This window comes from Dasypus novemcinctus, chromosome 6 (assembly GCF_030445035.2).
Source record: "Dasypus novemcinctus isolate mDasNov1 chromosome 6, mDasNov1.1.hap2, whole genome shotgun sequence".
In the NCBI taxonomy this organism is placed as follows: Eukaryota; Metazoa; Chordata; class Mammalia; order Cingulata; family Dasypodidae; genus Dasypus; species Dasypus novemcinctus.
Genome location: NC_080678.1, coordinates 44,342,862 through 44,355,457, shown reverse-complemented (window position 1 = coordinate 44,355,457; position 12,596 = coordinate 44,342,862). Strand labels below are relative to the sequence as shown.

At 45.1% G+C, this 12,596-nt stretch overlaps 1 protein-coding gene across 50 annotated transcripts in view; it reads right to left on the bottom strand.

Moving 5' to 3' along the window:
- The window catches only part of SORBS1 (sorbin and SH3 domain containing 1), a 269,353-nt gene that overhangs the window by 70,472 nt on the left and 186,285 nt on the right, over positions 1–12,596 (bottom strand). For 32 of the 50 annotated variants that reach the window (XM_058298701.1, XM_058298722.2, XM_058298724.1 and 29 more), the window contains 4 exons: positions 7,455–7,627; positions 5,606–5,669; positions 3,994–4,068; positions 3,608–3,670 (listed from right to left, as the gene is read on the bottom strand). In XM_058298701.1, coding sequence (XP_058154684.1) covers positions 3,608–3,670; positions 3,994–4,068; positions 5,606–5,669; positions 7,455–7,627 — 375 coding nt within the window. The remainder of the gene's footprint in view (positions 1–3,607; positions 3,671–3,993; positions 4,069–5,605; positions 5,670–7,454; positions 7,628–12,596) is intronic. The other 18 variants (XM_058298682.2, XM_058298698.2, XM_058298696.2 and 15 more) reach the window with 2 other exon arrangements.

Below are 12,596 nucleotides of genomic sequence, written 5' to 3'. Positions count from 1 at the left end.
AGTGCTCATCATCATAGCGGTTATGCTATTTTAATCGGATAACAACTGTGAGCAGCTGCCATGCCAGCCACCACACTGCCAATGCTTAAGGGAGAAAGGGGGACAAGGGGCAGATGCTGAGTTTCTGAAGCCATTTCTCCATACCTCCCTCTTGCTCCAGCTTCAGGAGGAAACCCCTCAATGGTCTGGGGTGCAGGGGTAAGAGTGGGTAGAGCTGATGGTCGTGTCTATCAACATCCCATCACCCCACAATCATTTTGAGCAAGTAGCATCTCAGATGTAAAAAAAAAAAAAAAAAAGGTGGTGGTGGGGGTTTCATTTGCCTGTAACAAAAAGAATGGAATGCAATTCACAGACAAGTAACTCTGGGTTAGGGGGCAAGGAATGATGAAGGGGAGGGTCAAGTGAAGATTAAAAAGCAAAGAGAGTAAAACTCACTTGCCTAGCCTCATCTGAAAGTTATTCCCAAAGGACCTCTGAGAAATTATTTTAATTTGTTATAAGGTTTCTAGTGATTGAGGCATGTAGTAAAATTACAAGAAATAAGTGTCCTGAGTTTTTTCTACTCTTTCTCTTTTCTACAAAGCTTTTTTAAAAGGTGCACTTTAAACCTCATTGATTTAGACAAGATAATTCTTTTTCTCTTCCAAAAGTTTGGCGAGAGGTTTACTTTTTCACTGTCGCTTGGAAAAAGGTTACTAAGCCAGCATAAACAAACTTTAATATAGTCATTTACTATTTGGGATAGTTACTTTGAGATATTTAGAAATGTCTTTGATACATACTGTATAAAAAACTAGAACTTAGAGGCAGCAGCTCTTACGCTAGGCTTATATATGCTTATTACAAATAATTCCAGTTTCCAATTATGGATTAAAACCACCACCTTTTCCATCCCAGAGGATTGACTCTGGAATGGTGGCTCTCATTTTCGCTAAGCTGTTTCTTATTGCTCATTAAAATTGGAATCGAGCCTCAATTAGTGCTCATCTTTCTTGAAAGAGATAAATCTTCCCCACGTTAAGAAGGACGCGGACTGCGGCAGCACCAAGGACAGGGCCGATGAGGGGCTCTGGGAGCTCAGAGACAATATGGAAACCACAAATTATGGCTCCAGAAATCCAGAGCTCTCTTTAACCTTAAAAAAGAAGAAAGTAACATTTTTAAAATGATCAAGCTCAAATGCTTCATGTAAAAAGCCTCCATCAATTGAATAAATTAGTGATCAGTGTCTAGCTCTGTCAACAAGGCAGGGGTAGAGGTGAGAGTTGGAATCCTGTTTTAATAAGAGCTCCAGGAAAGAGTAGTTCTTATAAACTTGTGTTGAGGTCTAATCATCTTCGTTATTATGACTTTTTTATGTCCAACCTAACTTCCTCCCCTTCACCGTTTAAGACTATTTACTTCTCTTGATCTTTGAAACTAATAGATCTGCTTCAAAAATTAGATGTGAAAAGTTATCACGTCACCCCTTGCTGTTTATGTCTCTGGGCAAAATAACCCCAATTCCCTTGTCTGATTTGTGTGCCAACAAGCAGAGGTTAACGTTAGCCAGGGTGGCTAGGTGTGGTGGCTGATGGCATAGAAGCTCTGGGTGCGAGGTTATGAAACCCTGACTTTAGACCAACAGTCAAGCTAATGTGGAAGCAGCTGGCACTGCCTGGGTCAGGCTAAGGCAATCTTCTAGTCTGACAGGAGCCACTGTTCTGCTCCACAGGAACCTTTCCAGGTGAGCCGTCCTCTGTCCCCACCTATGGCTGTACCATGCCTTCCAGCAGGATGTTTATCAAAGGTAACAAAGCTTGTTGTTTTTTTAAAAGTCCCATTGGCTTTATTTTATATCACTTTTTAGGAGGTACTGAGGATTGAGCCCAGAACTGTACATGAAAGTAGGTGTCCAACCACTGAGCTACACCCACTCCCAGGAGCCCTATTTTATGAGTGGGTTGGATTCTCAAGACCAAATAAAGTACAAATCAAATATTGCTTTTAATCAAAATTGCCCTGGGAAAACTCTGTGTCCAACTGAGCTAGTTATTTTTTCCAGCAGTGCTTTTGAATAAAATCAGCACCCCAAGATAGAAAGTTATCTCACACCAAACAAAAGCCTGGTTGACAATGAAGAGGTCATAATTAATATTAATGATTAGCTTTTCATTTTTTAAGTCTGTGTGTTTGGTAGAGTTTTCCTTTTCTTTCAAAATAGACCCTAAGCATGAAATAGACGGAAACCACTGACCTAGCACATAATGGAACTCTACTATCCCATAGATCAAACTAAACCTTGCTTAGTTTTGGAAGACCAGAACTGAAATGTGGCATTTTAACTAGAACTGTATCTAATATACTCCAGCACACTCTCTCATAAAAGTTAAGTGATCAGTAAGAGTTGGGGAATGATCGACTGGATGACTTTACCAGTGAGAGGGATGAGAATGGCTGTGCAGAATTAGAGCAGAGCACCAGTGAGGTGATGGCTCTGGGCTTCATCGCTGTTTCCATGGTCCAAACCCTTCACTCGTTGACACCCTCCAGGTATTTACTGAGGACCTCCTGAGTGCCAGCAAGACTTTCTGTGGTCTTCTGGACACCTGCTCTTGCAATTGCCAGTACACTGGCCATAATTCACTAGGTGGCCTTATGAAATTCTCTTTGAGGGCAGGAGCCATGACTGATTCATGGTAATATCCTCAATGCCAAGGACAGTGCATTGCATACAGAAAGTTCTCAAAACTGCTTGAACTACTGAATTTCAAAGCACTCAACACCTCATTCTAGAATAGCATTGAACAAATTTCCTCCTACGTGTCCCACCCACTTCCCTGTTCTGGGCCACTCACCCAAAGATCAGATAATATCTGGAACTCGATAATTCTCAGGATGTTGCTCTTCACTCACCTTGTAGAACCTTCTTTGGCACCATTTAAGGATACTTCTTCTAAACTTAGACTTTTTGCCCCAGAAGAAAATAAATCTTAGATACAAAGATGGCAATAGGGCCAAACTGCTATCAAGATCTTTCATCAAATATTTTCCAACTTGGCCCAAAACCTTATTTTCAAGAGGTATCATCTTCTACCATAACTTAATAGCCTACCTGGTTATCTCTTTGGGAATTCCCTACCAAGAAGATACACCTTGAGGACCCACGTCAACAGGGGCCCAGTGCTGAGTTAGTTGTCCATATAGGACCCTGGTGATTTTCCTGTTGTGGAAAGCTGGCAGGCCTCTCTCTCCTTCTGTGTACCAGCCATAATGACACCACTTTCCTGAGTCACTGACTAGCCCTCAGCACCATGCCACCTCCCCAGAGACAAAGCCCTGGGGAGCTGGCTAGGGGCAGTTGTTCCCAGAGTCCCAAATGCTCAAAGCATTAAACTAAGTTCATCAGCTACCCATTAACCCTAAGGGAATAGGTTTCAAATACCATCTGTATAGACTTCGGTTACACAGTCAGCGAGGAATGAGACAAAAACACCACAAAACATTAGGCTGGAGGGAAGCAAATGATTGGTAGACAGCCCTTAGCAACCAGGAAAAAGCCCAAAGTAAAAAAGAAAGTAACAGCACCAGTACAAAGAGAGGCACATGATATTCCTCTAATTACCTTCAGATTTAGGACTAGGAGTAGATGCAGGAAACTGGTAGGTAGGAGTGTAAGGATTGTCCTCTGTAGCAGAGAAAAGCAGTGGATTTTGAAACCATCCACCATGAAGTGGAGGAACTGACAAATCCCCAATTGACTCTTTTAAGAGATTATCTATTTTAGTGTTATTAAAGCACACGGGCACCACACTTAAAAATAGATTAATGAATTAGAAAGGACTTAGTTATTTTAATAAAGCACATCATGCAAATGAATAAAATAAAACGTTCACTGACCAAAAACAACTATAAAAATAAAATCTAAAAGCCAAATCTTATGCCTACAATGGAACTATACGAATTAATTTAAGTCTAGGACAAAAGATATACTGTCTAATTTTATGGTACCTTCAGAAATGTGCTGGATTTCAGGAAGTTCAGGGAATTTGTACGTAGGGAAATAAGGGTTTTCTTCAGGAGTGTCTAGGCAGAGGAGCAGGTTTGGGAGAGAGAATAGAGATAGGTACAAATGGAGAGAGTGAACGAATAGGAATCTACACACAATTTAGGCTCCTTGAATTCCGGAACATAGTAAGATTCACAAGCAACATGAAAAAAAATTCAAACTGCTTTAAAAAATCCAGTCCTTTTGCCTGAATTATTGAGACACATCTAAAGAGACAATGTAATTTCTCTTTTTGGAGAAATAACGTATACATGTATACAGGCTCTAACATGTAAGAGCATTTAGTGCAAAGTTCCAAGTTCTTACTTTTTATATACAAAGCAAGCAACAGTAAGCTAGTAAATAGGATGCAATAAAAATACTATCAAATTTGACTTTTTAAAATCAAAGCTTGTGTTGTAGACATTAGAATCAAAGGAAACAAGGGGATTCATAACTTTTCAACTACCTCTGCCTACTACAGGGGATTTCCTAAATTCAGAAATGCTAAACACTGAGTATCTCAATATCTAGAAACAGTTTGAAGGGCACACCCAGGTTCATTTTGAATATGCAGGAGCTAATTAAGTGTTAGTTGGCATCCACAACTAATCTGAGAAATTAGACATCTGTGGCATGGGTGGAACACTGACCAGAATGCTTTTCTTTTGCCTTCATGTGTCATCTATGCCAGGCAGCCAGACTGGATTTGGCCACGGGGAAGGACAGGACGCTCAGCCTGTGGGAGGAGTATCCTCCCCGTGTAGCTACGTCTGCCTATCGGCTGACTGGCAGCCTCGAGGCGATGATGCAAGCTGGTGGGGCTGGGAACTGCCCGAGTACTGGCCTGGGGTTCTCCCACCATGCTGGGTCACCTGCTGACAGCCTGCAGGCCCCTGATTGGAAAGCACTTCGCTTCCAGCTTGAGCAGGCTCCAGTGTGTCAGCTCATTACTGACTCTCAGGGCTACCTGCCAAGTGCTGGCTCCCAGCTGGGGAAGATTCTTTTTCCTATTAACACTGACTTCCAGGTGCATGCAGGCCATTCTACAAGACATCATTTGCTCTCAGTCAGACCCCGCAAGATCCCTTGGAGGAAGGGAAGCAGGACAAACACAGAGATACGTGGTTGGCCCAAGGTCACCTGAGTGCCTGGGAGACTGACTCAGTGAGAATACTGTCCTAACAACCAGTTCAGCACTTCCTCAACTCGCTCTGTCCACAAGGCAGTCGTGGGCTGACACAGCGTGGTGCACCTAAACCGGAAGCAGGTGGGAGTTGGAGCTGCTCACGCCCCCAGGCAGGAGGGCACTGAAACACAGGCAGAGTGCCGGGCTCAGCCCTGCTGGCAATTCCACATCTGGGAGGGAAGACTTGAGAGCTGCCCTCAAACTCCAAATCTGAGGCAGGCATATAAGTGCTTCCTCCCTCGCTCGCTCTGAAGGTGCACAGCTGGGCTCAGGCAGGCCAGTGCATGATGAGGTCGAGCTGGGACCCGTGTGTTAGCGGCCTAGCAGGGGGAGTCTAAGCCCTCCCCTTAACAGTCTGCACAGCTTCTACAAAGGAAAATCAGTACCTCGGTTGAGTTTGTGGATCTGCTTAAACATAGTCTTGTACCAGTCTTTTGATCTCTCGGTGTTCTGGATAAAAACAAAGGTAAACAGTAAAATAAAATGAAAATCTTGGCAAGTTTTAGGATTTACATGATTACAAAATCAAACAGGAGTGTGAAAATATCTGAAGTCAAAATTCAGCCACGTAACTCTATACATCTTCTTGATCTGCATTTATCTTTCAAAAAATGCAAAATTTTTAAGAACAGAAAGACAGACCAAGAGATTCAGCCCTGAATCTGCAGTGATATTTGGCCACAAGGGAATAGATTTTGAAAAAAGTGGGTAAGGGCCCACTTGAAATGTGTCCATTCTTATATAACTTTTAAATCTCATTTTTAAAGAGACTCTCTCCATATAGATTACACTAAACTGAAGTAAAGGCTCCTAGAACACAAAAGACTGAATTGGCTTGTTAGGGTGTATCCCTGCCACTTCCAGGTTACTCTGCACAAGTGCATCTAAGTCACCTTGCACAGGGCCAGATTTAGAACGCATATATTAGGACGTAACCCATTATAGCATCCAGTGCCACAGAGTTTTCACCCTAACCACAAAACTGTTGTTTTTAAAGATAAAAATAAAACAAGGAAGGATAGAGCTAAATGATTAGACCAGATATTTTCACTCCCATTTAGATGAGGAAATGACATAGGAAAACCAAAGTTGAGCTGCCCATGGTCACGGAGCTGGTGAGAAGGTGAGAGCGAGGGCCCCCTAACACGGTGGTTTGTGACATGGATTTAGGAGTTGGCCATACCATCCTGTTACCTATGAACCACAAAAGCCCGGGCAATAAACATAAGCCCTCTGAGTCTGCTTTCTTGTGTATAAAATAGGAATAATATTAGCATCCACCTTGTAGAGTGAGTGATATTTGAGAGAATGCACTCAACAAATGGTAGCTACTATTATTACTATTAGTAACAATTCTCTATATTATCCGGGACCAGAGAACAGTTCTTTTGAGGCTTAGTCCACTGCAGTTCTATCAGGTGACATGCCTCCTCCAAATGGTACCAAAACCAGTCTATTTGTCTAGACAGAAATCAGAAATGTATTATAGTCAGTGGCTGGTGGTCAAATGGAGAGGCTTGAAATTCTCCCACTGTATTGTTTCAAAGTCAGGCTTCCCTGGAATTCCTGGAATTCCTCGGGATCTGCAGGAGGATCTGTCAGCCTGTACACTGGCAAGAGCTGGTGGGTGGGAGAGGGGGGCCTGCTGTGAGACCCACTGTGTCCTGGGGGCCTTGGCAGGTTGGGCTCATTCTGAGCTGCTTCTACTCAGTCTAGAAGACTAGGAGACCAAAAAGGAGCCTCTTCCGGAACCTGTACCAGGGACCCTGGGCCTCTCAACTCTCCCCAGTGTTCTCTAAATAACCCTGAATCAACAATTACCGAGAATGCTCCACAGAAAACGGTAATAAAGGAATAAGTGAGAAACACAGCCCACCACAAGTCCAAAACCTCTCGCAAGTTCTGCAGCAGAGAAACGTCTCTGACTCTATCCCACTTGGTTTCCCACCATAGTCATTTGCCCACGAAGCCCTTTTATCTTTAGAACTAACTACTCAACACGCTTTGGGAAAAGCTTCTCCAGCCTGAACCCAGGTCTAAGGTGGGCTCAGGAGACTGGAGCACAGCTCCCGGAGGCTGTGCAGCTGTCAATGGGCTCAGAGAGTAGACACGGTAGGGATCCTGCCCAAGGCCATGTAACCCATAGATGGAGTTCGTGTGCGCTCAGGGGTGTACCTTTGTCACTGGTTTGATTAAAATGAAGCCTAAGAGGGACTTCCGCGCCCATATTCGTACCCGGAGTGGAATGCCCACGTCATCCATGGAAACATCACTCAGCTCCGGCGTGCTCTTCACCACCAGCCTACTGTCATCCTTTGCTGTTTTTTCAGTAGCCCTACCAGGTGAGGTGGGTTTTTCCTTGGTCCGTGCTGAGTCCGGCTCTTCTATTCTCCTTCCTGAGACAGGCTCTGGAAATGAGGAGCAATTGTTAGCAGAAGCTTTGCTGGCACTTCCCAAGCAGAAGACTCCAACCACACAGGCCAGCTGGGGCAAAGAATGCTTTCAATTCTCAGAACGGCTTTCACCTAGAGCAGGGGTCAGCACAGCCCGTGGGCTGGCCACCTGTTCTTGTATGTAAGTTTTACTGGAACACAGCCACACCAATTCCTTTACATATTTTTAATGGCTGCTTTTGAGCTACAATGGCAGAACTGAGCAGTGGTGACACAAACTGTATGGCCTGCAAGTCTAGTAAAGTATTTACTATCTGGCCCCTTGAAAAAGTTTACTAAACTTATCTGGCCTCAAGGATGCTGAGCCAGGTACCCCAGGACCCGAGGATTTTATTTAACTCATGTGAATTTACCCAGGCATGGCTTTTTCTGTGGAGAGACATAGTTTGGCTATTAAATCTTGAAATAAGTCACCGAGCAGAACAGGAAAGGAAGGGTGTAATGAAGACAGGATTTTGGATTTGGAGGAAGGGAGGCTCATTTTTCTTGGAGACCTGAGTTTTTAAGGTTCAGCAAGTTTATTCTATAGCTTTCCTAGTCGAAGTGTAGTTCCGGAACCAGTAGCCCTTAGGAAAGCAGAATCGCAGGTCCTACCCAGGTCTCCTGGATCCAAATCCACATGCCAACAAGAGCCCCAGGTGATTCCTGTGCACACTGGTATTTGAGAAGCACTATTCTCTAAGACTAGAGCAGGGGTTCTTAGCCTTTTTTGTTCCAAGGACCCCTTACTAAGTCCACACTATACTATTATTTAATAAATATATCACACCTACATCAATATATCCCCACAAAAATAATGTGTTTTTTTAAATTTCAATTCATGCTCATGGACCCCTTGTTAAGAACCCCTGGACCAGAGGAAGGAGTATAAGAAATGCAGCATGGGGTGGACAGAGCTAGGCACCAAGTGATCTGGATTTGAATGCCAGTTGGATACTTATTGACTGTGTGACCTTAGGCACCTGAGTTAACCTCTCTGAGCTTTATTTACTTCCCTCCATTGAAAAGTGAAGGTAACGTGCCTCCCTCCTGGACTTGCTGTGATATTTAAAAGGAAGAATAGCTCTAAAAGTCCTTAGCACAGTGCTGGCCTGGCAGACAACAGGTGCTCAGTCAATAAAAGAGGGAACTCTGCAAGGCAACTTCATGGCATAACTGTATCAATACTACTAACCAGCATAATAACTAACATTTAGTGAAAACACTCCAGTAATTACATACTAATAAAATACAGAGTTGACCATACCATTTAGGTACATAAAAAACTAGGCATTCATTCCTGATTACCCATTCTGTGCAGACACTATGCTAAACTGAGGAAAGGGACATGAAGATGGGGTCCCTGCCCACACAATGCTTCCAGGCACGTGGGGAACAGGGGCCCAGTGGTGCACACAGTGTGGAAAGCATTCTACAGAGGTAGGCACACGGTGCTCTGGACACCTGAGCAGTTCTGGCAGTTCTAGAATTTTAGGGAGTGGGCAGAACTACAAGGAGGTGGGTAAAGGTTATTTGAGAGTTGTTTCATCTTGGGACAGTCACTTAACTTTACTGTGCCTCAGTTTTCTCGCCCAAAAATGGAGATAATGCTTTTACTGCCCAGCTCATGGTGTTGTTGTGAGAAGCCCTAACGGGATGATTTATGCCAGAGTGCTCAGAAAGCTGTAAAAAGCTCAGTGCACACTGTACTTTATTGAATTTACTTCAGGGTTTTAAGTAGAGAGAGCTAACAAACACACCACGCATGACCTGTGGATCCTAAAATTACCAGGCATACGCTGTTATTCCAAGCCATGTCACATTTTTATTGGAGGCTCTGCACTGTGCTCCGCCCTATGGACAGGAAAGTGACTTTAGAGCCCTGGCCTTCAAGGAACTTATTGTGTAGGGGGCAGAAAGAGCAGATGAGCCGGCAATGAGAAGGTGGCAATGTGAGGGCCAACAGAGGAGCTGGTGTCGAACCCAGCGGAGGAGGCAGGTTCAGGGCAGACCTCTCTGCAGAGGAGCCAGCCTCAAGCAGGAAGGGCAGGACGCTCTCAGAGGAGGGAAAGCAGAAGCAGAGCAAGCCGGGGCTCAGAGCGTCCTCTGTGCCAGGCACTGTGTTACACTCTTCATACACATTATCACACTTCATCCTCCCAATCACCCCACGCGAGGAAGAAACAGTTATTACACACACACCGTTTTTTTTTAAAGCAGGTAAGAGGACCAAAAGGCAGAGATGTTAAAGCACCCTGCCTGAGGTCACTAGCACCTGACCAAGCTGGGAGTTGACCTAACGGCTGCCTGACACTAGAGTTCTCACTTAACCATATACCATCCTGCTGCCCTCCAGGATGGCACCAAGCTTGCTAGCCGGGGAATCTGGCCTGATCCAAGCAGGAAGCTGGGAATGGGAATGGAGTTGGGAAGGGAGGGAGAGGGAGCTGTTTCCGTTTGGACCATAGTAAGTAGGAATGCCCGAGGGAGCTCTTAAAGATATATGGGCACGGGGCTCAGGTAAGAGGCTCTGGCAGGAGAGCTGGTTTCAAGTAAACAGCACAGAAAGTGTTAAGTTAAGGGGATGGAAGAGTTGGTGGAGGAAGAAAGTGAGAGCAGAGTCAGTGAGTCATGGGGGAAATGCAAAGAAACAGCCCCAGGAGGAGGGAGGAGTAGTCAGAGGGGTAGGAGAGGAACTGGGAAAGTACTACAAGCTATTGCTGCAACCAAGAGGAGACAGGATTCTGGGAGATGAGTGGTTAAATGTGTCAAACAGGCAAAAATAGCAATTGAAGTGAGTCACGTGCAGGCATTAGACTAAGCAAGAGAAAAGTCACAGGCATGCTCCAAGGAGGAGAGTGGTGGTAGAGGCTGGATCGCAGGGAAAGGGATGAATGGGGGTGGGGCGGAAGTCAAAAAGATTTAAGCCAGGGCAGCGTCAAGCCCTGTCCATGAAGTCCACGAGGTGAGAATGATGGGGATCCAGGTGTGCCCTGGCAATGAGTAGCTGCTCGTATTTGTTCACTGACTGAGGAGTGTGCTCCAGTGAGGGAGAAAAAATAAGGTGCAGAGTGTAGGCTGGAGACTAAACTTTGGAAAAAGGAAAGACCCAAAGGACTCAAGGGCCCAGGCAAAGTTGTGAAAATTAAAGTCAGGAATGTCTGTGTACAGGACAGACTAGGAAGCAGGAGAAAACCAGAGTCAACACTCTCAGGAGATTAAGACTTTCATCTCCTCGCTCATGGGGTGACTGCCCAGAGTTGACACTTACTTGTGAAACAAGTGTGCATTCTGTGCCCAGGGGAGCACTTTTTATTCTATGTGTGAGAATTAGCTTAGTGAGTGCTTCAGAACACCTGGTCCTGAGCATCATCATAAGCTTTAAAATTAAATGTTAGGAACAGACAGCCTTTTTGTTTTTTTTAAAGATTTATTTATTTATTTCTCTCCCCTCCCCCTCCTCTCCCCACCCCGGTTGTCTGTTCTCTGTGTCTATTTGCTGCGTCTTCTTCTTTGTCCGCTTCTGTTGTTGTCAGCAGCATGGGAATCTGTATCTCTTTTTGTTGCATCATCTTGTTGTGTCAGCTCTCCGCGTGTGTGGTGCCATTCCTGGGCAGGCTGCACTTTCTTTCGCAATGGGCGGCTCTCTTTATGGGGCACATTCCCTGCACGTGGGGCTCCCCTACGCGGGGGACACCCCTGCGAGGCAGGGCACTCCTTGTGCGCATCAGCACTGTGCATGGGCCAATTCCACACGGGTCAAGGAGGCCCGGGGTTTGAACCGCGGACCTCCCATGTGGTAGACAGACGCCCTAACCACTGGGCCAAGTCTGCTTCCTCAGACGGCCTTTTTGGATGAGTTCTCATACCCCCAGCAAATTCAACATGAAGTCAAGGATTCAGCAGGGAGCCCGAAATGTTGGGAGATTTCAAAGTACCAGAGGCCACACCTAACATTCAGCTGAGCTTTCTCCTCTCACCTGGAAAGGCCTTTGCAACGTACTGAAAAAGCAGTGAGGCCGATTTCGCTGTTTCACCTGGGTGCTTGGAGGTGCTCACAGGCCTCCATCTATGATAGCATCTCTTAGGAGGACGATCACAGACGTGCCTCAGAGTTTCCAGAGCCAAGTAATTTTTCCTTTTTTAAAAAATTTAGGGCAGGTGGTTCTAACAACAATCACTTAACTGCAAAACTCAGGCTGACAGTCCTTGGATTTGTTCCAAAGCTGCCTGAGTCCTGATCTATTTAAAAAAAAATAGCCCTGAATTATTTTACTTCAGAAGCTTGTGACCACGTGACTCATGGTTCAGTGGATTTCAATATACCAAGGTTTGAATTGCAGCCCTTGAAGAAAAAGTGTTACTTTATATAGTGATAACCTAAGTGACATTTAATTGTACCCTGCAGGTGACATGGCCACCCTTTGACAACCCCATTACAATGAGAGTTTGCTGTTATTTCTCAATAGACAAATATGCATCTCTAATATAACACCCTGGGGCATTTCTTTCCAGTTTTACACTGTGCTTTAAAAGAGAAGGCCCTGGAAAGGACAACTAAATAAATGGCAATGCTGCCAACCTGTGTTGGCACAGGAAACCCCAAAGCTATGTGACTGAGGGAAGGGAGTGTGCCCCTCTCCAGCCTAGGCCAGCCTGTCCTAACCCTCATCTAGTGTCCTTGGCTCTCTACCCCAGCAGACTCCGAGCTTCATGAGGCCAAACATCAAGCAGGTCTCATTCCTGGATGAGTCTCAGTGAGCCTCAAGCCAGTAGGGGCTCAGTGAAAATCTGTGGAAAGGAGGAAGGCTGCCTGGGGGCTCCTCCCAGCCCCTCACCGCAGGTGTGACAGGTGAAGCTTCACGCCAAGGTTCAGAGGATGCAGAATGCCAATCAGCCAGCTCTGTCTCCTTCCGGAGGTTCTGAACATATGGTGCTTTTTGTT